The sequence below is a fragment of the Lontra canadensis genome, unplaced genomic scaffold, assembly GCF_010015895.1.
Source record: "Lontra canadensis isolate GAN:19392208 unplaced genomic scaffold, GSC_riverotter_1.0 scaffold45, whole genome shotgun sequence".
NCBI lineage: Eukaryota > Metazoa > Chordata > Mammalia > Carnivora > Mustelidae > Lontra > Lontra canadensis.
This window is the reverse complement of record NW_022631039.1, coordinates 11932418-11959602: the sequence shown is the minus strand read 5'-3', so window position 1 is coordinate 11959602 and position 27185 is coordinate 11932418. Positions and strand designations below refer to the sequence as shown.

Here is a 27185-nt window from a genome sequence, read left to right as displayed (position 1 = left end):
CGCACCTGCCGCATGTGGACATGTACTGTTCCCTGGCTGCTCACGGGTGGTCCTTTATCAGAGGCAAGGTGTGACATCCTGACAGCACAGCACAGGGAAGGAAGGGGTAGCATTTCCCCGTAGCCCGGCATCTCCCAGCATCACCTGGCAGGTCCTGAAGTCCTGTGACTTCATGTCTTCCTTGCTAGGGTCATGAACTCAGGCCGTGTCGTTTCTCTCCGCAGTGTTCCCAACTCCTGCCCGGCCAGTCCACGTGGGGCTGGGTCGTCCAGCTACCGCTTTGTTCAGAACGTGACCTCGGACCTGCAGCTGGCCGCAGAGTTTGCCGCAAAGGCCGCCTCGGAGCAGCAGGCAGACACATCCGGAGGGGACAGCCCTAAGGTCTCAGGCCTCACAGCGCACGCAGCTGCGTGGTGACCGTGCCCGGGGCACGGCGCGGGCACACCCAGGGCTGCTCCAGTGAGCGCGGCGGGCTTGCGGGGTGCGGGCGTGAGAAGGAGCCGCACTCGGGGGCAGGACGCCAGCCCTCTGCCTGGATAGCACACCTGGCTCCCTCAGTGACATCGCTCAGGCCCCAGGCCCTCTCTCCGGCTCTGCACCTCCTCGGCCTTCTGTCCTCATCCCCTCTGTGGGTGACATGACGGCTTCAGGGCTTTTCCTTACAGCTTTGGTATCTTAGCTCATTCTCCTCTGATATCTATCTTTAAATCGATTTGCTAAGGAAGTGAGAAATTTCAGAATTAAATTATGATGAAAATCTGATTTCTCCCTGTGGGGCTGGAACAGCTGTCCCTCGTTGAGTGCACGCGCATTGGCAGGCCGCAGGTGGTCCCTGGGATTGAGTTAGCTGGTCTCGGTTGCTCTCCAGGAGCGGGGGCACACGGCGGGTGGCCCGGAAAGCCTGCCAGAGCTGACGGCCGCTGCCTTTCCCTTCAGGATGAGTCGAAGCCGCCGTACTCCTACGCTCAGCTGATCGTGCAGGCCATCTCGTCTGCGCAGGACAGGCAGCTAACACTAAGTGGGATCTACGCCCACATCACCAAGCATTACCCCTACTACCGCACGGCTGACAAAGGCTGGCAGGTGAGGCCCGAGCCCAAGAAGCCAGACTCCCAGTCTGGGAACAAGGAGGTTAACAGGGAGGTCATTTTCTGTGGGACAGAGTGGTCCCAGGGGGGAGTGTCTCTGCTGACGGCCCATGGCACATCGGAACTGAGCGACAGCCCCAGTGAGTCCAAATAGTCTTGTCTTCCTCCGACGTCCAAAAAAGGGAGGGCAGTTGCCTGGTGTTTTCAAGCCTACCGTGGCTTCCAATTGTGCGCTGTGTTGGAAATGGACCATGCCCCCGTGCTCTCACAGCGGCCCGCGTGTACCGGGACCGTCAGACCTCGTGTCAGGCTTGTTCAGGAACGTTTTCCCCATGGTTCTTCTTTTCCCCTGGCCAGTTGACTTAGTACAAGTTCTGATCTGCAGACTCTGGGTCATGGCCCGTCTTTCAGTTTCACTTTTTGTCCGAGAAATGCCGCGCTAAATTTTGTTAGGAAAAGCTACCACTGTGCCTTTGCACTTCCCGGTAGAATCCAGTGACCTTGCCCGCTGTGGGGCGCCCGCACCAGCACGAACGCTGGGCTCTCCCATCGCCTCTGGTCTCGTGTCTGTTACATTTAGATTCCGTTTTCTGACATGCTAACTGGTGACTGTCTCTGCTTGCCCCCAGAATTCCATCCGCCACAACCTCTCTTTGAACCGTTACTTTATTAAAGTCCCTCGTTCCCAGGAGGAGCCTGGGAAGGGGTCTTTTTGGCGAATAGACCCTGCCTCGGAAGCGAAGCTCGTGGAACAGGCATTCCGAAAACGGAGGCAGAGGGGCGTCTCCTGTTTCCGCACCCCCTTCGGGCCTCTGTCTTCCAGGTAAGCCCCCGCTCTGCCCTCGCTCAGCACCCTGGCTCCCCAGATGTCCACCTTCACGGGACCACCTCTGGCTCTTCAGACGCGTCACTTTTATGTTTTTGAGTGAGACGGTGTCAGGACCGGTGACTCTGGGACAGTGAAGTTAGTAAGTGGGCCGCGGGCTGCTCCTCTGACGGGTCTGTTCTCAGAAGCTGAACCGTGGGCGGCGGTGGGACCAGAACCTGCAGCCAGAGAGGAGTGGAAGGGGCTTGCGGGGTTCCGTGGACGCGAGTGTGCTGGCAAAGGGCCCGACAGGACAGGTCTGGCCGAGCTCAGACAGGCTGTGTTGTTAACGAAGCTGCCGTTGGGAAGTGGGCACTGTCTGCCCTCTGGTCAGGGCCCCTCCCGCTCTGCACATGGACGGGCCAAGAGGTCTTCCCAGGTCGCCAGTCCAGGGAGAGCATGGGGCAAGAGAAGACAGATGCTCTCTGAAGAGAGAAGTTTCTCTGAAGAAGTTTCCTGGAAGGAAACTGTGCTTTCCACATCGTGTAGCTAACATGATTCCGTGAAAGACTGCTCAGACGTCCAGTAACGTCTGGTATGGGGTCTGGCCTAATTCTCAGTTCTGTAGCCAGAGCAGAAATCGGAGCAAAGGTGACAGTCGTACCGGTAAGGTAGGAATTCAGAATGTGTCAGCTGAGCTCACGTTTCCCCGAACACCGCGTCGCGTGAGTAGGGCTTGGAGAGAAGTGCTGTGGGAGTGGCTGAGTTCGCCAGGGGGCGGCCCAGAGACGTGGTGGCCGTACGACAGCTCCTCCTCCCTCACGCTCCTGTAGCCAGAGGCCCTGGTGGCAATGGGGTGCGTTTCTCTGCGCCGTGAGGGCATCTGCTCCAGGCCTTTCCCCGCTCCTGGCACTTTGCTGGCGATCTCCGGCGCCCGCGGGCTCAGGGGGGCAGCTCCCCGACCTCCACCCACATCTCTCCTGCCATTCTCCCTGAGCACGCCAGTGTCTAGATTGCCCCGTGACAGGACACCGGTCACTGGGTTAGGGACCATCCTACCCACCAGCTCCCAACAAGGCCCCCCGGTGAAGCACTGGCGATTTCTGGGGATGCCCTTAATGGAGAGCACCATGACTTGTCACTTGTCAGACGAGCCTGTGGCCAGCTAGGGGAGTAGGTACGGGGCTGGCTCTATGCGCCCGGGACTTCCCAGGGAACCCTGATTGGAGGCATCTCTGGAGGATGACAAGGGCGCCTCTCTTCACCGTCACCCTGGGAGTGAGGGCCACAGTCTCGTGAATCTGCGCAGTGGCGAGCAGGGGATTCTTGGGCCCAGGAGGAAGGCTGTGCGCGCTGTGTCTTCAGGAGATGGAGGGCGTCTCATGGCTGCAGAGCTGGGATTCTGGAGGAGGAAGGCAGTGGTGTGTTTGTGTCGGGTGGCAGGCGGGTAGAAAGCAGGGTAGGCTCGGTGCAGAGCTGAAGAGGGCCTGCCAGGAATTTGGGCTCCTGAGGTCAGAGGAAGGCTGTCACAGGCTCAGGGGCTGGGAAGCCCGCGCATGAGCAGGGGGGCTCCAGGTCTGGGTGGGAGGCAGACCAGCCAGCTGAGAGGTGGGAGAAGCAGGAGGAAGACTCGGGGGCGGGGGGAGGGTACCAGGTCTGTGCCTGAGGAGACCAGGGCATCCACAGCACCCCATGTCTGGAGGGGCGAACAATGCCACCCACGGGGCGTTTACTGGCTCACGGGAAACGCAGAGCAAAGACTGCTTCCTCCAAGCAGCCCCGGCATCCTGCCTTGGAGAGTTTGCGTTGACCCTGGGACTCTGAGGGACCACGCGTCCCCGCGCTGCGCAGCCAGTCCCAGGACAGCCCCAGCGGAGCACGAGCTGGACCGTGGTGCATGGGACAGAGGGAGCAGCCTCCCCCAGACTAGTAGCCGTGTGAGCCGGACAGCCATGCACCCAAAGCCTGTCTGGTCCTCTGGCCGTAGGTCTGTCCTGGTGGGAAATGCGCACCCGTCCCACCAAAGGCTAGCTCTTTCACGATCCCGTGGGGGCTGGCTGGTCCCCTTCAGGAAGCAAATTCTCTGGAAGCCATAATTGATGGCATCTCCCAATTCCTGGGCTTAAACGCCTGCTGGCTGTTGGTCTGAGGGTAGCTCGTTGTCACTGCGCGGTATTACGTTAGCGTGGGAACCACCCCGCGAGGACAGAGGAGCATCGGAAAAGGCATGGGGCCATGGAGCGTGGACGTCGAGGCGTCTGTGTTTTGCGAAGCGCCACTTGCCTTTCTGACCTTGTGCACTCACTGCCGCGGTCCCTTCTCTTGTGTCTTCCTCAGGAGTGCTCCAGCTTCGCCCACTCACCCTGGGCTAATGTCCCCCCGTTCTAGTGGCCTGCAGACCCCAGAGTGCCTGTCTCGAGAGGGCTCACCCATTCCACACGACCCTGACTTTGGGTCAAAGTTAGCTTCTGTTCCAGAGTATCGGTACTCCCAAAGTGCGCCCGGTAAGATGGTCTCGTCCCTGCCCCCCGGCGTGGTGGAGCGGAGCGTCACAAGTCTGCGGGCCTCAGCGCTCCTGTTCCTTCTCTCACAGGCTCTCCCGTCAGTGCCCAGCCCGTGATCATGGCCGTGCCTCCCCGCCCGCCCAGCCTGGTGGCCAAGCCGGTCGCCTACATGCCGGCGTCCATAGTGACGGCGCAGCAGCCTTCGGGCCATGCGATCCATGTCGTGCAGCAGGCCCCGCCCGTCGCCATGCTAAGGGTGGTCACCACCTCCGCCAGCTCTGCCAACGGCTACATCCTCGCCAGCCAGGCCTCGGCAGGGGGCGCCCACGAGGCAGCGGGCACAGCTGTGCTGGACCTGGGCAGCGAGGCCAGAGGTAAGGAGGGCGTGTACTCACCGGGCTGCGATGGGGATGGAGCTCACCTGCTGGGGCAACAGGCAGTCCCTGGGGGCCAGCAATTCTCAGGCTGCTGCCTTTCCTCCCTGCTACTTACTGTCTTGGGGAGTGCGTCCTTTTAAATCCACGCCGATGGTCCTCCAAACCGTCTCCAGGCGTGCGGCCCCCGATCTGACAGGCCTGGGACACGGGCTTGATGTTGCCGTCCAGAGGGTGATGGCTTCGGGGTCCCCGGCCAGGAGGCTTTAGCTGTCCCGCAGAAAGTCACCACAGGTCCCTGTGTGTGGTGTCTCGAGCCCAGGGGGTCATGGGGTCAGTACGGAGAGCGCAGCTGCCTAGGCGGGAGCCCTCAAGCCACACACGGTCTCCTGGGCTCTCGGGCCTCCGTCTGCTGAGCCGCAGCCCGTTCGTAGTGTCATGACAGCGAAGCAGTTTGCCAGTCTTTTTGTTCCAAATAATGTTTTCTTTTCCCCGTTATGTTTGGGTGGGTTAAAGTTCAAGGTATTTAGAAGTTTTTCTAAAATTTTACAGTTGTTTTTTTTACTTGGAATGTATTTCGTTGGGGGATGTTTCTTTTGAGAATAGTTAATGCTTCAAAACCACGGTCCGTTCCCCCATAAACAGACTCCCTGATGAGCACGGAGGAGAGTGGGCCGCCCCATTGGGCGGATGGGGTTCTCACACCCTTTCTCCTGCAGGCCTGGAGGAGAAGCCCACCATCGCGTTTGCCACCATCCCCACCGCCAGCCGCGTCATCCAGACCGTGGCCAGCCAGATGGCCCCAGGGGTCCCCGGACACACGGTCACCATCCTGCAGCCAGCCACACCAGTGACCCTCGGGCAGCACCACCTCCCCGTCCGGGCCGTCACTCAGAACGGCAAGCACGCGGTCCCCACCAACAGTTTAGCCAGCAGCACTTACGGTGAGGCCCTGCCCACTCCTGCTTTCCTCAGCCCCACTGTTTTGCCAGTGAGGCCTGCGGCACGAGATCGTATGTCCCCTTGATCCGCGGGCCCCGTGGTCGGGCCAAGGCACAACCCCTGCCACAGAGGCAGATCCCCCAGTCCTGGTACTTGTGCCCACTGGGTCAGACGAGAGGTGGGAGGGAGGGGCAACGGTTGGAGGTGGACGGGGAGGGCGGGCGCAGGGAGGGTGGCTCAGGGCAGGCGGCCTGTTTTAAGCATCTGCTAGAGGTGAGGGCAGGAGCCCTTGGCTGTCTATAGGGATGCCAGTGGCAACAGCAAGAGGAGGCCTCTCGGGTGAGAGCAGGGTGGGGGCAGAGAGGGCGTGGCAGGCAAGGCTCAGCTGGCGAGGGGCAGGCACCCCAGGGCTGGGCATGCTGGGAGCAGGGGTCCCTTGTGCTCAGAACTGGCCTGCGCTGGTCTTCGCCCATTGCCAACGCACATCTCCTTTCCTCCACTCCTAGCCCTCACCAGCCCCCTGCAGCTCCTGGCAGCCCAGGCTAGTTCGTCCACGCCGGTGGTGGTCACGCGGGTGTGCGAGGTGGGGCCCGAGGAGCCGGCAGCAGCGGCTGCCACCCCAGCCACCCCAGCGACCCCGGCCACTGCTGCCACCTCTGCCTCTTCCACCGGGGAACCCGAGGTTAAAAGGTCACGTGTGGAAGAACCCAGTGGGACTGTGACAGCGCAAGCCGGGGTGATCGCGGCCGCTGGCCCACAGGGACCCGGAACCGGGGAGTGATGTACCCTGTGTGTGGGCCGAGTGGGATGCTCGCCAAAAGGGATTCTGGGGCCGGGCCCTGACTGCCGGCCTCCCGCCGCCCGCGGACCGTGACGAGGAGGCTCCACGCTGACCTGCTCCCGGACACACTCGTCCTTCTTGTTCTGTTTCCTACCCCTGCTGTGGTTTAAAACAAAACCCATAAACAAGTTCAGACAGCTGATTGTATGATCCAGGAATGCTTGTTTTTATTTTCCTTCTCCCTTGCACCGTGTCTCCTCCCAGGCCTGCGGTCGAGGGCTAGGTCACGGGCCGGCCCGGCCACACGCACAGACCAGGCTTCTGGAACAGCCTTGGCCCCCGAGGACGACAGAGGCTGTGCGCAGGAGGGCCCAGCAGGCACAAGGCCCGTGAGCCGCTGAGCGGGAGGAGGCAGGAGAGAGGGAGGACCTGCCAAAGCTCAGACTGTCTCGTGGGGTTTGTGCCCTAAAGTAGCGACACGGAAAGTCTTGGCATTAATCGGGGGGAGGGGACTCTGGTTTGGCTTTGGACCCCAAAGACTTGTTGTTTCATTGAAATGAATTGAGGCTTCATCGTAGATCTGAGATAAACGCAGGAGGAAGCTCGTGTCTCTGAGGCCATGTCTGTGGACGGCGTAACAGCTGTGGGTCTGGGCTGTGAGCCGGCATTAATCCCGAGAAGAGTCGCCACCGCTGCTCCGTCTGCTAACTTCAAGAAAGATCGGCGGCCGCCTGGATCGCCCTTGGGGGCAGAAAGTTATCTGGGGGAGGAGCGATGCCCCTCGTCTGGAGGCTCCGAAACTAGGAATCGGTGAGCGCCATGTTCTCTGCGGCCCGAGGCCCTGTGCCGGGTTGCCGTGGGAAGCACTGGCCAGGTCGCTCCCACCACCTCTGTCACCGAGTCACACTGGCTTTACCACCCGTACCTCCTGCCGTATGTCCCGCCGTCTCCTGTGCCTGCGGCACTGGGGCCAGGAGCGGAGGCCACCCCTGCCTTTGGCTCCTGCGAACTCCTGGCCACAGGACCCGGCGAGTGGTACCAGCTTCCCCAGGGAGGGTCCCCTGTGCTTGCAGACACCCCCTGCTGCCTGGAGCGGTTCCCGGAGCAAGAAGGGAGCCCGCCGAATCACAGTTCTCCAGCTCCTCGTGGAGATCGTTCTCAGGAAACGTCAAGTGCATCTGTGAAAAGTGACTCTGAACGTGGCCGGCCGCCCTGGCATTGGACCCTGTGTGGCACAGCAGCCCCGGGCTCTGCACCGAAGTCCGGCGGGGACAGTTTTCTTCCTGGAAGTAGCCTGTCCTCAGCATTGGTCTCCCCGCCCAGCAAAGTTGCCTGCGCCCACCCACCCCGACAGCAGCACCCGTGAGAGCACGCAGTCCCCAGAAAACTGCTGAGAGGAGGAGCAGGCCTCATGGGCCACATCAGATACTGGCTTCAGAACAAGAGGAAAACCGTGGAACTCCGCTTCCAGGCCGTTCACGCAGGACTGGCTCGTGTGCTATGCGCCCCACCAGCAGCGCTGTGGCTGGGCTGGGTGTGACAAGCCGTCTTGCCGCCACAGCCCGCAGTTGCCGGTTGCTGGGGACACGTGCGGCCTGACCTCCTCCCTGGCCCGTGGTGACAGCTGCCCTGGCGTCCTTAGAGCCTGAACGAGGCATTTCTACTGCACGAAACTTAAAGTGGGGGAAAAGCCCTCTTGTGACATCCACACCTGTTGGCTTCAGTGACATGGGCACGGACTTGGCCGTGTGCCGTCCTCAGTGATGAGAAGTCGCACTCCGTTCTGCATCGACGTTTTCCGTTGCTTTATAAACTTGGTCTCTTGTGGCGTGTGGTGCGTGCACGAGCGGGCACACGGGTTGGGCGGAGGCCGAGGCACGCACACGGGCGATTCAGGTCCTTGCCTTGGGCCTTACCTCTAAGGGTCTGCCCCAGGACCTGCCTTTGGCTCACCTGTTGCTGCTTCTTCCCCGTGGTCATCATTTACAGGGTCCTTGCGAGGGGGACTGCCCAGGTTTGTCTACCGTGCAAAAGCTGTCACCATCTCCAGAGAACTCAGGACACTCAGCCACGGACGCGCATCAGGCATTTGCCCGATCGGGTCCGTCTGGCTCTGACCCTTTGCTTTCCCGGCTCTTGAGATGTTTGGGTTTCTGCTCATTTTGGGTGATGATCGCACTGTCCAGGCAGGGGTTCCCTGAGGAGGGAGCGTGGAGAGGTCAGAACGTCAATGGCTGGTGTTGCGTCACGCGGAGAGCTCACACCTTTTCGGCTCCTGCTGGGGCTGGGAAGGGGACCCTGTGGGGTCTGCTCAGTCTGGGCCTTGGGGGAACAGCCACTCTGGGTTCACAGACTGAGCTTCTGCATGGGTCTCTAGTCACCTCATGCTGCCGCACGTCCTGGGACTGGTACCTGAAGGCCCGGGATGGCCCCCGCTTCTGGCCCTCAGAGCCAACCAAGGGACGGCCTCCCCCAACCCGGAAGCAAGGGCACCAGGCCAGACGTCACCAGAGGACTGCGGCCCTCCGAATTGGGGCTGCCTATGACCCACCACAAGCCACAAACACACCCGCCCTCCTAGAGAGCAGGCCAACCCCGGCCAGGATTGGGAGAAGCAGAGATAGGTCCGTTCTGGCATCAGGCGGCGTCACTGTGGCCTCAAGGGTCCGAGGACCTTCTTGATCACCCTGGGGTTCACGCGTGTGTGAAGAGGTCAGCCAGGCCAAAGGTGTGTGGGCTTCGGGATGAGCCCACCTCCTCCGCGCCATACCCTGGGGCACACAGGCCCTGTGCTCCCAGTACCAGGTGCCTCGTCTCATCGTCCTGCTGGACCGGTCACCATGTTTACCAGCACCAGAGACGGGAAAACACCCTCTCTGCCTAGGGAGTCACACACGTCACCCCTTTTCAGTAGTTGGGCGTTCCCCAGCAAGACAGTCTGCTCTCGTGTTGGAAGGGGGAGGCTTGTACCCCAAGGTCATGGCGGTGTCACAGGGCCCAGTGCACGGGCAGTGTGGGACACTGAAGGCCGTGGAGACGTGGCTCCTGGCGCCCCAGGGTGGACCTCCTGAGCTGTCTGTATCTGTCCACGCTGACGCCCTCCCGAGTACCGCGTGCTAGCCGAGGACCAGCCAGACAGCGCCGTGGGGAGTCGACAGACTGTCCCTTTACCACCAGCTCTGTAAATTCGGACACGTTTACATGGCGTGTGTCCCTCGAGGGGTCCACACAGATGCCGGAACAGCCCCAAGTCCTGGGACATGGCCGTCGTGGCCCTGCCCCACGCTCCGAGGATGGCAGGACCCCTCACTGGGTCCGCCATGCAGAGCCACGTGAGGGCACCCTGGGGCAACAGGGTCTGTGCCCACGGCCAAGCCCGTCCGCTTCCCTCTCTGGCGGGTTCATGTTTGAGGTTTGCTGTTTTTCTCTTTAAGAACCGAGCAAAGTTGAGAAGATGAGGGGTGTTCTCTGGGTTGATAAAATGAGTAATCCGTGATCCTCGAGCTGGGAGGGAACAGGTTCAGGGTGGGGGTGTTGGCACCGCTGGAGCGTGGGGGTCCCCACTTCGCCTCAAGCAGCCTGACCATACAGGGTCCAGAGGGGACATCCTGGTCCCTTTCCTGCTGCTCCCTGGGACTGGCGGATGACCGGCTTGAGGCCTCCAGCATCACTGGGTCCGCATGCTTGCTTTCCTGAGAACAGGTCTCCGGCTCTCCGTGGAGCACTGGGAGGCCGCCACCCTCTCCAGAGGGAGTGACGCGACTCCCCTCTGTGGAATCCCTGTCGTGGGTCCAGAGTTCAGGAGAAAGAGCAGGCTTGCCTCTGGCCTTGGGGTCAGTTTCTTCATAGAACAGAAACAGGCCTCACGCAAAGAAGGGAGCTCGTCGTCAAACATGAGAACATGTCAGAGAAGAAACGCAGCTCCCCGAGCTCTGGGAGCTCAGCTGTCAGTCCGGGGGTGTGAGCAACTGTGGGGGGCGCAGGACGCCTCGGGGGCCCATGGCCCAGCCCCCTGTCTCTGGGAGGACCCAGCTCCCCTGAAAGGGGTCTCAGGGCAGCCCAGCCTGTGGGCATGGACGCCTGTGTCCACGTGAGTCTGTAAGTGCACTCCTTGTTCTAGAACCAGGTTCTAGAAGCTGGGAAGTGGAAGGCCGCCTGACCTCAGCCCCACTGCTGGTTTGGCCTGAAGGAAAGCCCGTTTCCTGCAGCCCCTCGCCAGCCGCCTTGACGATCCTGCCTCGGAGTGACAGCGCGCGGATGAAATCTCGCAGACTGGCTGCTCCAGACGGGCCGCCACCCCTCACCCTGTTTCTGTCCATCGTTTTCAAGTTGTTTCCCCATTTTATAAAGCCCTTTCATTTTAGGAGCTGTTTCCCAAGACCTCGATTCCCCCATGAGGTTTTAAACGCTCAGGACACAGCCAGGTGGGTGCGGGACGCTGCTGCATTTTTACACGGGACGGAACTGAAAGTCTTGGAATTAGTGAGACTTGGGGCTCCTGTGTGTCCGTTCTAACCGCTGGTTTTGGCCCTCGCCGTTTCAGCCAGGAGTGAGCGGAGCAGCGCTATCTCTAAGGACAAACGCCACAAAGCACTTTGTCCAGTTCTGGCACCTGCTTGTCATTGGGGTGCACTTGGGGGATGGGAGAAGCGGGGATTCGGGGCCGCGGGGGTCGGGGGCGGCCGGGAGCCCGCTGCATGGGAGCTGCGTCCGTGGCCTGCGTCCTGCGGGTTCTAGTCTCCCACCCGCGTCCCAGGCGGGCCAGAGAGTCTCCGGGTGCCTCTCTCCTTTGCTCCGACCCTGTTAACTTTTTAAAAGAGTCAAATACAATTGGAAGAATCCTGGCTCCTTCTCTGTTTGGGAATTTTTTCTGGAATAGTTAGTTTGATTCCTCCAAGTACTTCTTGATGGTTTACGCCACGTCAGAAACAGTGAAAAGTGCCCGGGAGGAAGGTGCTTAGCCGCAGTAAAGGGCCTTGCCCTCCTGAGCTGTCTCCCCGAGTCCCGAGGCGCGTTGAGACCTGCCCCTGAACGTCGAGCCCGCGGGCTGCGCAGAAAGGAGTCTGTGACTCCTAAGCTGGGTTTTCCCACGTGAAGTTAAGGGGCTTGTGGCCTCCTAAGCTCTTGGCCTCTAAGTTCTGTGTTAACTGACCCCCGTCTTTTTCTTTATTTTTTTAATAATCCTTAAAAATGGGATTTAAAATAAAAACATTTAAAATTTGGCCCTTCTGTGCTTCTCTCCCAGCTTCCTTTCCGAAGGCTTTCTGCATACCCATATTCTTCATTTACACGGCTCGGTCTATATTTCAGGATGGGGGTCGAGGGGGAAAGAAACGAAAGTGTGACCCCGACTCTCACCTGGGTCTGCCAAGTTCAGCCCCACGAGCCACGTGTGCCCCACAAACCCCCGCCCCCCGCAGCCAGGCCCGCGGGCGGAGGGATTAAACCAGTACTGAGACTTTGTTTTCTTACCTGCTGGCAATTCTCCTGTAAAGATAACTTGGGGGGCGGGTGTGAGGGGTGTGTGTGCGTGCGCGTGTGGGAGCGTGTGTTTTGTTGGTTTTTTTTTTTTACAGTGGCTGTCTAAAGTATTTTCCACAGTACGTGTAATAATCAGTGCTTTAAAAGCGGTGGTACCCATACGGTGGAAACCAGCTCACGGGATCAAAGGCCCCGCCACGCTGCTGGCTTCTGCCACCTGTGCACGCGTGGGCCCGCGGGAAGCCCCAGCGGTGGCAGGGAGCCAGCGGTCCCGTCCTCAGAAAGACGAGAGGCCCACAGCAGCCGGGCCCGCCTGCGTTTTCATTTCAAATGGGATACAGTATTTTTTTAATAAGGAGCCATACTTTTTTTTAAAGTTTGAGATCTGAATGTGATTTCTAATTGTATCAGACATTAATGTTTTAAAGCTATAACAAAGTTTAAAATTTCTACTTGTTTTCCACTTATTTTAACTGTCCTTTTATCTATTAAATTGTTGTATGTGGGTGGGGAAGTTCTGTTTCTCCCCTTAGCATTTGTTTCTATAACCAGAAATAAAATTATATATTACAGAAACGAGCCCGGGGCTCCATGTGGTCCTTGGGAGTGGCTCCTGGAGGCAGACGGGTGGATGGGCAGATGCCTGGACACGCAGCCCCCATGGGCTTCCTGGAGGGGGGCACCTGACCCGAGGGGCGGCCGCTGGGAAAGGTGTGCGTTTGCCTGTTGTGCTCAGCGGCCCCCTCCGGGGAAGACGCAGACTGTCAGAGGAGGCGCCCGTGATTTCCTGGCCTCACAGAGCCCCAGCGAGTTCTCTGAATCCGAGTGTCTGCACCCCAGGGACAGGAAGACCATCGTAGGCCCCCGGACGTGGGTGGTGCCCTGCACCCAGGCACCGGCAGCTCCGCTGGGGGTGCCCACGGCTGCCTCTGCGGCTGCGCCCGTGCACCCACGAGGAGCAGACCCTGGACAGCTGGGGGTCCCTCCTGCCGGCACTCGGCTGCGTGAGCCTTTCTGCCGCTGTGCGCACTTCGTCTCTTAGGCCTTGTGTGTTCTGGGTACCGGCGACAAAGTTGAGGGCGACATTAGCAAAGGTGGTCGGCCCCGGTGCCGAGGTCAGACTTGGATTCAAAGTCTGGCCGGGGGTCAGCGGGGGAGGTTTAAGTGGCAAGAAGCTCCATTTCTGCATCCGCAGAATGGGCGCCCCGCCTTGCAGTGTTCTGCGGATCACGGGGGCCAGGGCCCATCGGCAGCGGTGAAATCTCTCTGTAGCACCCACCGGCTTTACGGTTACATCGTCGCAGGAAGCAGGGTGCCTCTGCCAAGAAGGCCCCTGACTCGGGATCTCCAAGAAGCGTGTACTTGTCACACACCCGCAACTCTGGTCCAGGTTCTCTGGTGTATGTGCCTGTGGCTCGCGGCTCGTCACCGCTCTGAGCTCAGTAACTGGCCTTTTCCAAGGTCTTAGAGGCACCTGCGGTTGTAGCTGACATCTGACCACGGCGGTCCTTCATGTGACCCCACGGACACCGTACGATCATAATGGTCAGCCTCACCATAACGGTTGGAGGATTTTAGCCAAACCACAAGCAAGAGTGAGGATCGTAAGTCTCAAGGGTTCTGATGGTCAGTTAGCATCTTCCTGAAATGCGTGGCTTTTTCAGTTTTGGTTTTGAGTAAAACAACCATCTCTCACTCAGAAGAGCTTAAGACAGGGTCACCTGGGTGGCTCAGTCGGTTAGGCGACCGACTCTTGATTTCAGCTCAGGTCGTGATCTCAGGGTCGTGAGCTCAAACCCTGCACTGGGCTCCACACTGGGGAAGGAGCCCACTTAAAAAATAGATAATAAAAATAAGATTTCAGGATAATATTTGGCACAAACATGAATTTCGTGAGAAACCATCGTGTGTCACGACCCCTGGGAAGAGGCTTGGACTGTGCGTGTGTGCAGAGAGAACGGTCTGGTTCTCAGAAGTGAAGCCAGCCGGCAGTGGCGGGCTGGTATGGAAGTGGGCAGAGGGCACAGGCCCCGCCACAGACCACCTACACGTCCAGCCGTGTTCACGGTTGCCGAAGCTGGAGGCCGACCAGGGGGTTCACCGACAGCGGAATGGCTGAGAGGTGGTAATTCCCCGTGGTCATCTGTTCCCAGAACGCAGCCGTGAGGACGGCTGGCTGTGACATCCCCCCCGCAATGGGGAATGGAGCCATAGAGAAGCCTGCACGATGCAGGGCCCCGTTTGTATGAACCGCAAAGAGGCAGGACTAACCCACGGTGACAAGAGGAGGTGCTGAGAGCCAGCGGGGAGGGCTGGGCCAGGGTCAGCTTGACACAGCGGCTTGCTATGTTTTCAGGAATGTGGGCAGCCAGCTGCTAAAGCCATCATTCAAATTTTAGTGATATAAACTTAATGATAGTGATGCAAACTTAAGATTAAATACATTACATTAAAAAAGAAGGCGGTAAGTACGCTGTTTGTTTCTTACTATCGTCTGACTCTCCCTGTGCCCTCCCGGTCACCGCCCCCCCCCCATCCCTCGTGTCCATTTGGTTTCTGCAGCTCTCCCAGCAGGGCAGTGACATCACGGTGGCAGCCTAAAATCTGTCATTTGGTAGGTATCTGTAGACAGAAATCATCAAACACTACAGGTCAGCCCCTCGCCTCCCCCCACCCCCGTTAAACATTTCCAAGTGTATCACGCTCAGATTAGTGGGAAGGATCACGGAGTTCACTTACAATCTGTATACTTTATACATGCTTTACCTTAATAAATGCTTTTTAAAGCTCCAATATTAGTATCCTAACTCCTTTCCAGGTCTCAGTGCAGGTAGGTACCTGCGGATTTGCTGTGTATACCACGGCCCAGGTAAACCAGCAGACTCCCTCCACAGCCGTGGGTGGTGACCAAGCTATGGGCTGGCAGCTTCACTCCCAGCCTCCTGTGTGCTTGTGATTCCCGGGCCGGGCCAGGGCAGGGGGCGCAAACCCCGCCTCGGCTCTGCCAGCCTCTCCCTTTCCTACTGGGGCCTGGAAGGCGGGAGGGTGCTTCCTGGCCCTGGCCACATCCTTCATCAAACGCTCTGACAACAGCCGGCTTAGTCTCTGCAGCCCAGCCAGGGCCAGCGCCTTGGGCCAGGGCCACCCCCAGTGGCCACCCCTCCTAGCCCTGGGACCCTCCTGCCACCCCCCTGCAATCTCCCCACACCCCTTCCCAGCAGCAGCTGCGACTCACCCTCCCTTTCAGGTGTACAGCCCCAGCAGCCCTTGGGACTTGACCTCTGTGGCCCCGCATCCTCCCAGATGTCTTCCCGCTGCTCCGGCCATTCCTCAGTGGGTGACAGGTGGGGGACAGCATGGCTGCTTGGCTCATCATGCTTCTCCCCTGACAGGTGTAGACCTCGGGCACCTTACCTGGTTTTAGCTTCAGTCCAATCGTCCTTCAAATGGTAATAAAACTTGGCTCGGAGTTGACTGACAGGTTCAACGAGATCACCGATGCACGGTGCTTGGCTTTCCCCAAGGACCCCCTGTAACACACTTCCTGGAGGCCCAGCTCCCCTCCGAATCCCTCTGCAGCTCCCGTCTCTAACTCCTTGGCACCGGCCGCCCTCCACGCCTCCTGGGTGCCATCAGGACATCTCAAAACTGTCAAGTCCGGGTTTCTGGCAGGTGAGTAGCTGGACTGTCCTCTCTCCGCCCCCTCTCCTCCATCAGGCGTCTCCTTGCTGCTGACTCCTGCCACCCTGCCCAGACACTCGACTGCCCACAGCGCCTGCTCTCACTCAGCTCCTGCTCTCACTCAGCTCCATCCTCCCTCCGTGGCATTTCCCACTAGCAGGCCACGGTGTGTGTTTGCATATTTGATCACTGTCCACTTGTCAGCTATAAATTCCCCGAGGGCAGGGGCCTGGCCTCCCCTGTTCACTGTTCCCCGGAACCTAAAATACTCCCCAGCTCAGCGAAGTGTCTCGGTCCTTGCCGGCTCATCGAATGAATGACTCCCCAGACGTCTCTTCTGCCCCAGTGCCAAGGGAACGGGACCACACAGAAAGCCAGGAACCTGCTGTTGCCCTGTTCCTCCTCCTGTCCCCAGTCCATCTCCAGGTCCTATAAATCCTAGTCATGAATGGTGACAGAGTCTGCCTACTTCCTGTCCTCATGGCCTGTACCTAGCTTGGGCAGCCTCCCTATGCGCTGTCTATCCTGCTGCCAGAGGTCAGGCTCCAGTCTGGTGCACGTAGTCTCAGGAAGCAGGCCTGAACCACTCTGTTCAGGACCTTGGCTCCCGCCCACCCCTCCCCACCCTAGGTCTGACACCCTCTGGAAGTGTGTGCCGCCCCCCCCCCGTCCCCCCCACCCCCCCCCCCCCCCCCCCCCCCCCGCACCCTGCCTGCTCAGTTCAGGCTGTACGTGCATTTACCACACATGCAGCCTTTAGGCGGGGATACTGTGGCGGACGCGTCTTTCAGAAGGGCTAGAAGCTAGGTTTCCCTCTTCTAAGCCTGTTGCAGCCATGGTCCGTGGTTATGGCGGGCAGGGAATAAGACTATTCAAAGCCGCGCTACAGCCCATAGGCGCTAAGTATGTGAGAGCCTCAGAACAGCAAAGCTGCACTGCGGAGGGGTTGGGCTGCCCTTGCAGACTGCTGGACACAGATCCGCCCAGCCACGGAGCGTGTGTCGTGCACGCAGGTCATACTGAGCCAAGGACCCCCACAGGACAGTGCCGTGGGTGGTCAGGAGACGAGCCAGAAATGGGGCAGTGGCGCGGGGACTGGCCACAGGCCCTCTCCTGACGGCACCCGCCTGCCCAGATTCCGTGGGGGGAGAGGCGGACCTGGGATCCTGGGGTGCCAAGGTCCCGGGATCACAGGATCCTAGGGTCCCAGAGTAACTAAGTTCCCGCGTCATGGGCTCCTGGGAGCTCGGGATCCCGGGGTGCCGAGCTCCTAGGTCTTGGGACCCGGGATGCTCAGGTTCCGAGGTCTCAGGGTCCCAGTCCACCGGGACTGGCAGCCGGCTCACTGACGGCCCCGTCCCCGAGGGAAAGGCCTTCCCCAAAGCCCATTGGCCCACGGCCTGGCCGCCCCGCCCACGTGACGCAGCACGTGACGGGACCCGGAAGCGGTGGGGCTGCGTCTCCAGGCGGCGGCGGCGGCGGTGACGGCATGTTCACGGCGGGGGCCGAGAGTCTGCTCCACCAGGCCAGGTGGCCCGGCCTTTCCCTTGGGGCTCCTGGCGGGGGCGGGGGGGTGTTCTTACAGAGCGGGGCCCGCGCGTGGCGGCCTGCAGCAGCCCACATAGACCCGCTACAGAGGCCCAGGGAGCGGGGGGAGGGTCCGGCCGGCCCAGAAGGCAGCGGCGCCTGAGCCTCGGGGCGAGGGGTGCGTGCCCGGGAAGCGGGGCGGGGCCCCCAGGCTTGGCGGCGACACCCGCGCGTCCCGCAGCCAGGTGGGGAGCCAGAGGCTGTCCGGTGCTCCAGGGGCAAGAGCATGAAGCCGCCAAGAGGCTGGAGAGCATCCTGGCATTGAGGCTCGGCGAGCTCTGCGTGCCAGCCTCGGGAATCGGATACCGTCCGAGGGCTCTGGGGAGCCAGGGGCGAAATCCCCGATTTAGAAACTCGCTCTCCTCAGGGTGCATTAGATAGGGTGGAGAAATTACTCACCGGCTTCTGGCCCCCAGCTGGCCCTGAACTCCCACTGACTAGTCCGTAGCCCCTTTCCCGAGCCCCTACCCAGCCACGGGAGAAAGCAGAATGCAGGCTAGGACTGAAACCCCACAGTCCATCAGACGGTGTAAAACTTGAGACCACTTGTTTAGAAGAAAATGCATTCGGGACCACAGGGCAGTGATAAACTTAAAAACAAAACAAAAAACCTAAAACTGGATCCAGAGCTGGACCACTTGGTGGGAGAGACTGGGATGGTTGAGGCTGCTGCCAGCTAGGGAAACAAGATCTTGAATACCAGTTAGGTTTGAAGGCTGGGAACAGGGCAAGAATCCTCTGTGGTCAAAATAACCCTTAAAAATCTGCTCAGAAGGTGCCTTGTGGGTTCATAGCACCGTCTGCATCTCCTTCATTGTTGGACAGATACTCCAGTATTCAAGCTCGAGGATTAGAAATCGAGCTCACCTGAACTTCAGGGATGTAGTACTTGAAGATAGCATCTCACTCAACATGCGACACAGTCACCCTAGTGTTCTCACCAAGAGGCACGTAAGAACTGAGACCCACCCAGAACCTCATGGGGGTTACCTCTCCCCAGCTCAGCTTCTACTCCAGGTCATAAATTTGCAGAATGAATAGTCCTCACTCTCTGCATTCTCTCTCTGTCTGAGGTAGGGCAGTGGGGGAGTTGAGGGTAGCGCATTTTCCAATATCCCAAAGCAAGATGCATGAATTATGCGAATTATTATGCAATTATGCAAGAATTATGCACATTTTCTCCATTAGGGTTTGAAGAAAGCTAGTCATGATCAGTTAGGTCTTAGTTTTTCACTGTATTCTACCCTAATGAAGCCTGTGATTCGGGGTGTCACAAGAGAAGTAGGACTCGTGGTTCTCAGAGAAGGCGAGCCCAGGACCCTGTCAGCCTTGTTAGAGTCAGTAGGAGTTCAGGTTTGAAAGCACTGGGGAGCTGTTGGAGGGTTTGAGCAAATTGGCCTTTTAAAATCCTGGGATTTAGAGAATACTCTGGAAGGGATTCACTGGGATGAGGGGTACCACCATTCTAGGAAAGAGTCTGCTGTGTGAGTTTGAGGCAGCCTGGTACCTTCCCGATCCATCTCGTTAGCCCCAGGGAGAAACACACCTGACCAGGCCTCTTTTCCTACATCCTCATCCCACACGTGACTATTGTGTTTGTAAGAAATGAAAACGGGTTAGGAGGTAGGAGGGAGACGGGGAGTGGTGGGGAATTCACAGAGGTTCATCAGCCAACCTTCAAGGAAGAACAAGAAACAGAGGAAGCAGCCCCAGGCCCCCAGCCCCACATGCTCGGCCGCCCTCCTTGTCAGCCCAAGACTGGAGCTGCCCCGTCTCGGTTCAAAATCCCAGGTTCTGAGGTCGAGTGTCTGATCAGTCAAGCCTGGATCCGGTGGACTTCCGCTGTGGCTAGGGGGCTGGAGGGGCCCTCCTCTGAGAGCACCGCCCCCCACCCCAGCCAGAGGTCCCTAGTACCGTGTTTCCTGGGCTTGCCTTGCCTTTCAGACTGGAAGAGAAACCCAGAAAACCAGGTTTCTGTTTTGATTTCTGTTTCTGTTGATGCTTGAAGATACAATTTTTTAACGAAGCCGAGTAAATACTAGGAACCGTGGTAGTCATACCTGAGAACATGACCCAGTGTTTGTCCTCTAACGTAGCAGATGTCACTCTTGTTCCCAGGAGTGGGAGGCCCACTAAAGGAATCTTCTTGAAAAGCGACTTATTTCAGACTATCCTTCATTTTGAGTGCTAACGTCAATGGGTTTTAGTTCTTTCACTCCTGGGACAACAAAAAACCTAGAGGTGTGGCGTCTCTCCTGAAAGCCCTAATGGCAGGGGAGGGGAGGGACCCCACGGTGACAAGGGACAGTGGCTGCATCCCAGGGAGGGCGGAGCCGCAGGTGGTGTCCTCGCTTTCCCACACAAAGCCCGTGATGCTGGCTTCTCTGCTCCGTGGGGATGTCCCTTCAGACCCAGGACCATGGGTCACAGCTCAGGGTGGGATTTCCGGCTTCCGCGGACAGGTCCCCCAACTCCAGGTCGCCAACACCCTGCTTTCCATTTAGGGAGATCCAGGACGAGGAGCTGCAGAAGTTCTGTTCCCGGGTCGCGAAGCTGCTGCAGAAGGACGACCCGGGGCCCGACGCGGTGGACGCCCTACAGAGGTTGCTCCTCATCGTCTCAGCCACGAAATACAAGAGGCGGTGAGTGTGCTGACCTTCGGGGGCACGGCTGCGCGGGTGGGGTGCTGAGTGACATGCCCCCCGTGCATGTGGCCCTGCGTTCCCAGGCTGGAGAAGACGTGCGTGGACCTGCTGCAGACCACCCTCTGCTCGCCCAAGTGCCCCGAGCAGCTCCAGCTTCTGTGCGCTGCCATCCTGAGAGAGAGGTCGCCCTCCGATGACCTGAGCCTGTCCTGTGACCATGTCCAGAGCAGCCAGCAGCTGAGCCTGGTGGCCTCGGTGCTCTTGGCCCAGGTGACGTGCCCATTCTGCCCCTGGTGGCCCTGGGGCACCCACCAGCCTCCCCCACCCCCTCCTGCTCTCCTGCCCCTTGTTCCCGGGGACAGGGCAGGGCTCTGGGAAGGGCCCAGATTCCGGCTGCTCCGGTGACGCCCCAGACGTGGTAAGCGGCGGCGGTACGGAAACAGGTGTGCTCGTGGAGCGGCGGCCTTCAGGACCGGCTGCCGCTTCCCCGGTGTTTTCGGACTAGATGCCATGTCGCTCACACACGCAGGTAATCACTTCACATTCCCCCATGTTCCGTTTGAAGGGTGACAGAAAGGAGGAGGTCCGAAGTGTGGGCCAGCGGGCCTTCAGAGTCCTCGAGAGCCGGCAGCCCGAGGGGCCCAGTCTGAGGCACCTGCTCCCAGTCGTGTCCAAGGTCACGCGCCTGGCCCCGCACTCCCTCCATGAAGGTAGCCACCCTTCCGGAAAGGCCGTTGTAGGCACAGAGGGAGAGGCACGCCCTGAGGGCCCAACACCGTGTCCAGAGCTCGTTTTCTAGAAAGTTCTACCAGTGCCACTACAGCCCGAGTCTGTGGGATTGACTATTTCCCACATGTTGTCCTTGCCCGCCTCCCACCCATAGACCAGACCAGCCTGCTCAGCAAGAGGTTGGTGGACTGGCTTCGCTATGCCAGCATCCAGCAAGGGGTCCCACACGCTTCTGGAGGCTTCTTCTCCACACCCAGAGCCCGGCAGGTGAGCCTGGAGACTCAGGACCTCCCTGTCCTTCTACCTGCCCTGGTTCCAGAATGATCCCTCTTTCGTGTCTGCACTCAGGTTGGGGGGCTTTGAGTCTCTGGGGTCACAGCCCTCCTAACCCATGATGCTGTGCGCCAAACTCACTGGCAGGGGTCACTTACCTGACAGAGGACCACGTCCACTCAGGTGCCAGTGTTTATGTGTCTTTTGGGGGCCACCCCCGGTCCTCGAGAGCATGAGGGCGGGGCTCCCACTGGCACGCAGCCTCCCTCCTGTCTTCCCTGGTATCTGTGAGCCCGTTAGCCTCACACCCCCGGCCTTAGACCCCAGCACCTCCCCAGCCTGTGTCCCCACAGCTTGTCCTTCCTTGCCTCCCACAGCCGGGCCCTGTCACCGAGGTAGATGGGGCGGTAGCCACAGATTTCTTCACGGTGCTGTCCACGGGCCAGCACTTCACGGAGGACCAGTGGCTCAATGTGCAGGCTTTCTCCATGCTGCGGGCGTGGCTGCTGGCCAGCAGCCCCCAGGGCCCCAGCGCCCTGGACTCAGGTGGGACATGGGAGTTGGGGGGACATGGGAGGGTCACACAGGCAGGAGGTGGATGGCACCAGGTGTGGCCCCCAGGGGACGCTGGGAGCACTGGTTGAGCCTCATCAGCCCCGGGAGGCCCGTCCCCATTGTGTAGGAGAAGCCACAGAGGGCACAGAAGATCACAGAGGGCAGATGGCAGCACAGGTGCTGACAGCTTCACCGAACGCCCTCCCCCGTGCAGACTGGCCAGTGGTGGGGACAGACTGGGCTTCCGGGAGAGACACCACCCGCCCATGGCCTCTGGTGGGGGTGAAGGCGGCCACGGTGGGGCTGGGCCTCGGCCGCCTGCCGCAGGGACTCCGTGCCCCTCGAGCACCTCATTCTCCTTTCCAGATGACAAGTCGGAGCTGGAGGGCTCCACGCTGTCCGTGCTGTCGGCCACGTCCACCGCCAGCCACCTGCTGCCGCCCCAGGAGCGGCTGAGGGAGAAGGCCTTCGAGTACTGCCAGCGCCTGGTGGAGCAGAGCACGCGGCGTGAGTCTTGTCGCCGCGTCTCCTCCCCCAGGGGGCGTTCCTGGCTGCTCCCGGGGGGCCGGGGCCTGCATAGCCTCTGTGTCCCCGGGGACTCTGTGTTCCTGGCGCAGACCTCGGGAGCTGGGCAGGGGGCAGAACCTGTCCCCAGCCTCCCGTGCATCCGCCCCGGGGCGGGGGTCACTGCCCTCTCCTCCAGCTTCCAGAACAGGGTGCTTCTCGCTCACTGTGTTGCCTCTGACGGAGACGGGGGGCCTTTCTTCCTTCCACAGGAGCCCTGAGAAAGGGGGACGCGGACCTGCAGAAAGCCGTAAGTGCCCGCGGCGTCGGGGGGCAGGCCAGGCCCCCCACGCGGCTCCCTGTAATCCGGGCCCCTCACACGTCTCCGCAGTGCCTGGTGGAGGCCGTGCTGGTGCTGGACGTGCTCTGCCGCCAGGACCCGTCCTTCCTGTACCGCACGCTGTCCTGCCTGAAGGCGCTGCACACACGGCTGTGCGGGGACCCGGCGCGGGCACGGGCGCTGCTGCCCATTGCTCAGTTCTTCCTGAGACACGGTGAGCCTCGCGCAGGGGGGGCCCGGGCCTCTCTTCCGTCGGGGGCTTCCTTCGTCTGTAGAACCGTGGCTTTGAGCGGCCATTGGCGCCCGGTGGAAAGGTGTTAGATGGGTTTGAGGGGCTCATTGAAGCCGAGCAGCTTTATGCTGATCTTGGAACGCTCTTTGCCATGAGAGTTCATGGGAGTTTCGTGCGAGGGACTGTGAAACCAGCACCTTCCAAGGAACTTTCCTCATTGTGTGACCCAGAGGAACTGGGCGGTCGCCAGAGGCTCTCAGGGCGGGACGGGCAAGGCTCGACTGGGGTTCCCCGTGCAGCGTGCACACCTCAGGGCCCCTGGTGTCCGGAGCCCTGAGCGCCCCCCCAGCAGGAGGGGGGTCCTCGTGACAAGGTGAGGTCCCTCGTGCCGGGGCCAGGCCCTGACGAGGCCGGTGCGTTTCAGGGGAGGCAGCCGCCGTGGACTCAGAAGCCATCCTCCAGCACCTGTTCACCAGGGTCCCCTGCGAGCTCTTCCACAGCCCCACGCTGGCCTTCGAGTTCGTCCGCTTCTGCGGGGACAGCCTGCCCCTGTTTGGCAGGAACCCTGACATTCTCAAGCAGAGCTTCCCCAACCTCTTCAAGGCACGCTCGGTTCTCGGGCCGGTGGGGGGTGGGGGGTACAGTGCCCCCCGCTCGTCCTCCAGACTGGCAGCAGTCACTAGCGTCCGGGGAGCGGCCTGGGATGCCGGCAGAGGGCCATGGGACAGCCCAGGGGGTCCATGCGTCCCGTAGGAACAGCGTCCCTGCCGGGGAGAGCCCCAGGCTGAGCCCCTTCAGAGGCTGGACTGTGGCTCATTCTAGAGTTTGTCCCGATTGTCGCAGCTGGTAGGTTCCTGTTGTCTGGGAGCCTCGCCGGCTCTGTTCAGCTCTTTGTGCTGTTACCTTTCGATGCACTGTTTGTGACCGGCTGTGGTCTCCGTGTGGTCTTTGCAAATTTAACTGGAGCCTTGGTCCTTCCATTAGAGGAGAAACAGTGACAAGTGCAAAGTGATTGCTGTAACTGTTGGTGCAAAAGGCGGCACAGGGAAAGTGGGGGGCACCGACACCCCGCCCATCCGGCACCGAGGTGCACTCTCCTGGGGCAGCCATGGGTCCAGCCGCTGGCCCGCACGCCCCACACGGGCCCTCCTGGTGCCTACTGAGCCGCCACGCTTGTTCTTGCAGCTCCTGGCCTGGAACAGCCCGCCCCTCACCTCCGAGTTCGTGGAGCTCCTGCCGTGGCTGGTGGACCCCGGCACAGCTGTGGAGATGCTCCATGCGCTGCTGGACCTGCCCTGTCTGACCGCGGCCTTGGATCTGCAGCTCAGGTGAGCCTGAGGGATGATGCCTGTCCCTGGGTCCCCTCCCCATTGCCGACTGGATCCCTCCCCGTCCCCTGCTGTTCCGCGAGCTGCCCAGACGAGAGCGCCTCTCTCCAGCCCTGGGCCCCCGAGGCCCTGGCCCGTGTCTCTCGCTGGGAGAGCCTCACCCTGCAGGTAGCGAGCCCCAGGTCCCTTCTAGTTCCTCAGGCTCATCGTTGGCGCGGGATGACGCCTGCTGTGTCTCCGCGAGGGCTGGGGCCGAGTCGGGCCTCCGGTGGCCTGGGCCCAGAGCCCACATCTGAGCCTGGCCTTAGGCGTCTGCTTGCTCACAGGCTGTCACCGGCTGCGTCTGAGAGGCCGCTGTGGGACGCTTCCCTCAGGAACCCCAGCTGTCTGGAGGCTTCCCGGGACCCACAGTTCCAGGCTCTTCTCCAGCACCTGCTGCGGGCCAAGGCCAGTGGAACCGTGGAGAGGTAGGGCTGCTCAGGCCGGGGGGGCCCTGGGGTGGGGCCTGTCTGTGGGGGTCCCTGGCCCCATGTCCCTGGGTCGGCTTGAAGAGCACTACACGTGGTCAGAGCCTGTTCCCAGGGTAGGTGGGACATGTCTGGGGACATCTGGCCCTGAGCATTGTGCCTTCTAAGCTGAAGAAGCCCCTGTTGTCGCCCCCCCCCATCCCCCTGCCCCTGGCAGTCGCTAGCCGCGCTCCGGGTGCTTGCCGGGCACAGGCTTCACGCTCAACCCCTTACCACGCACCAGTTCGGTTCCCACAACCCTGCGAAGTCAGTGCTGTGGGGACTCCATTGTCCAGAGGGAGCAACCGAGGGGTGGCGCTCCCTAGGAGCAGGTGGGGGGCCAGGACCGGAACAAGGCGTCCTGAGTGCAGACCCCCACGCACGCCCTCCCTGTGTCCCACGGGAGTGGGGAGCACAGCGCTCAGCAGGAAGCCGCGTGCGTGGTTCCCGGCGGGGGGGGGTGGGGTGGGCGGGCGGGAGCAGGGGTTTCCTCCGAGGAGGCGATGCAGGTGGTTTCAGAACTTGCCCGGGCCGCGACACTGCGACCCCGTGCCCTGTCCCCTCAGGCACCGGTATGTCTGTGGGCCCCGGGGGAGCAGGTATGGGCGCTCAGTGGGACGCGCGGCCCCTGTCCTCCAGGTTGGCGCCCCTCCACCAGCTGCTGCAGCCCATGGCCAGCTGTGCCCGGGTGGTCCAGTGCGCCGAGGCCGTGCCCACGCTGCTCCAGGCCTTCTTCTCAGCAGTGACTCAGGTGAGCCCGCTTCTGGGCTGCTCCGTTCCCACAGAAGGGGTGGCCCCGGGCCTCGGCAGAGCTGGTGTCCTTGAACCCAGATGCCGCTCTGGATCAGCGAGAAGCACCGGGAGGGCAGCCTGACCACCCCCAAGAGCAGCCCCGGGCTGGCGGGCACCAGCGGGTGTGGAGCAGAATGTGGGGGAGGGTGATGTCAGGGTGGGGGCTGAGTCTGTGTCTCCCTCCTGATCCCCAGTTTGCTGACGGGGTTCTGGCCAACCAGCTGGCGCTGCTGCTCCTGGAGAGATGTGACTCCCTTTACCAGGTGCCCCAGTATGAGGCCCGTGTGCACAGGTGGGCCCTCCTGCCGGCCCCATGAGGTGTCACAGCCCCTGCCGACCCAGCCCCATTTCACCGCCCCCAGCTCAGCCTGCCTCGGCTCTAAGTCTCCATCTCCCCTGTGCTGTGCCCCTTTCCGGCTGCCCTCTGCAGCATGTGCCCTGGTCCCCAGCATCACCTGGGGTCCAGCCGCTGCCCACACTCCTCTCCTTGGTCCAGAACGCCCCTGCCTCCGTCCCTGCTCCCCCAGGTCTGTAATCTCCAGTGCTGGCCCTGGTCCCTCTCCATGGAGCCTTCCAGACCATCTGTGCCCCTTTCCGAAGGCCTGATCCACACACGCCTGTGCCCACACCACTCGCCGGCCCCAGCTTCCTCCCAGTGGGCCATGGGTTCCTTTAGGGGCTGAAAGCATCTGGACCTGAACCTGTTCAGAGGCTTTCCCCCTTCCCTCCTGGCTCTGGTTCTTCATGAGGGGCCACAGCCTAGCAGTGTCCTCCCCGGGCAGGGTGCTGAGCTCCCAGTTCCTGGCCCTGTGCGCGCTGCACCCATCACTGGTGGTCGAGCTGGCAAAAGAGCTGCTGGAGTTCGTGGGGAGTGTGAGCAGTGTCCGCAGCCGGGGGGCCATGCTCGCCTCCGTGGTAAGGCCGGCCACCGCGCCACCGCCCCTCTCCCACGCCGGGGCGCCTTCCGGGATTAAGGCTCTGTCCCCATGTAGGCCTGGGCCATCGGCGAGTACCTGTCTGTGTCCTGGGACCGGCGGTGCACCGTGGAGCAGATCAACAGGTTCTTTGAGGCCCTCGAGGCCCTGCTGTTCGAGCTTACCCAGTCGCGCCCATCTGCCACCCTCCCCGAGTGCCCCCCACAGGTCATCGCCGTGCTCATGACCACGCTGACCAAGCTGGCCTCCCGGAGCCAAGATCTGATTCCCAGGTACTGGCTGGGGCAGAAGGAGAAGGGGAGCTGGTGCTGGTTGCCTTCCTGGTCCCCAAGGTCTGCATGTGGCTTGCAGCACGAGGGCTCCGGTTGGATACCAGTGGCGGCAGCATCCCCACGGCCTCGCTGCTCCCAGCTAATGCCCCCCGACCCAGAGCTTTGGGCGTCTGGGCCCCCCCCGTGGGGCCTCAGCTTTCACGTGAGGGGTGCACCTGCAGCTGACTGACTGGGATCCCTTCGTCCTCAGGGTCTCTCTGTTCCTGTCAAAGATGAGGACCCTGGTCCAGAGCCCGGCGCTGAGCTCCGTGCATCGTGAGGAGGGCGTGGCAGCCGTCCGCACACGGGCCACTGAGCTCTTGACGCTGCTGAAGATGCCCAGCGTGGCCCAGTTTGTGTTCACGCCCAGCGCAGAGCTGTCCGAGCCCCGCTACCACCGTGACGCCAACACCGCCCTGCCGCTGGCCCTGCGCACGGTCAGCCGCCTGGTGGAGAGGGAAATGGGCCTCCTGCCGGGGTGAGGGGCGCTGACCTGGGGGACGCTGGCCCGGCCGCAGAATGAGAGCCAAGCTGCGGCTGCCACGAGCAGGGGCGTGAGACCCGGGGAGGAGCCCTGGGTGGGTCTGGGTCCCTCTGTGTGGGTGAGGCTGTCCCATCCTCAGCCTTTAGATGTTTGTCTCTGTCCCATGCTGAGCTGTGTGGTGACACAGATCTGATTTGGAGCTCTCACCCCGTTGGGGGTGGATGGGGGCTGCTTGGTCTGTTTCTGGCAGATCCTTGTTGGGAGGCAAAAGGAGGTGCAGCGGCAATAAACCTCTTCCAGAGCATCCC

At 61.0% G+C, this 27185-nt stretch overlaps 2 protein-coding genes across 2 annotated transcripts in view; both read left to right on the top strand.

Moving 5' to 3' along the window:
• Positions 1-6701, top strand: part of FOXK1 (forkhead box K1) — a 56847-nt gene extending 50146 nt beyond the window's left edge. Inside the window, exons 3-9 of the mRNA XM_032872772.1 lie at positions 225-381; positions 937-1083; positions 1718-1911; positions 4231-4397; positions 4487-4771; positions 5491-5715; positions 6220-6701. Of these exons, the coding sequence (XP_032728663.1) occupies positions 225-381; positions 937-1083; positions 1718-1911; positions 4231-4397; positions 4487-4771; positions 5491-5715; positions 6220-6494 (1450 nt within the window). The 3' untranslated portion in view covers positions 6495-6701. The remainder of the gene's footprint in view (positions 1-224; positions 382-936; positions 1084-1717; positions 1912-4230; positions 4398-4486; positions 4772-5490; positions 5716-6219) is intronic.
• Positions 6702-17103: 10402 nt separating this feature from the next.
• AP5Z1 (adaptor related protein complex 5 subunit zeta 1) lies at positions 17104-27179 on the top strand. The gene is made up of 17 exons (XM_032872771.1): positions 17104-17186; positions 19748-19885; positions 19972-20158; positions 20454-20598; positions 20772-20884; positions 21268-21436; positions 21812-21952; positions 22222-22259; positions 22341-22503; positions 22946-23124; positions 23707-23849; positions 24176-24316; positions 24995-25106; positions 25342-25439; positions 25930-26062; positions 26140-26354; positions 26605-27179. Exons 1-17 carry the CDS (start codon positions 17146-17148, stop codon positions 26873-26875), a joined length of 2427 nt encoding a protein of 808 aa, XP_032728662.1. The 5' UTR covers positions 17104-17145; the 3' UTR covers positions 26876-27179.
• Positions 27180-27185: the final 6 nt, after the last annotated feature.

Coding starts and splice junctions, on each gene's coding strand:
- AP5Z1 (XM_032872771.1), top strand. CDS start 17,146: ATGTTCACGGCGGGGGCCGAGAGTCTGCTCCACCAGGCCAG. Junction 23,125..23,706: donor GCTTCCCCAACCTCTTCAAG/GCACGCTCGGTT, acceptor TTGTTCTTGCAG/CTCCTGGCCTGGAACAGCCC. Junction 26,063..26,139: donor GGGCCATGCTCGCCTCCGTG/GTAAGGCCGGCC, acceptor GTCCCCATGTAG/GCCTGGGCCATCGGCGAGTA.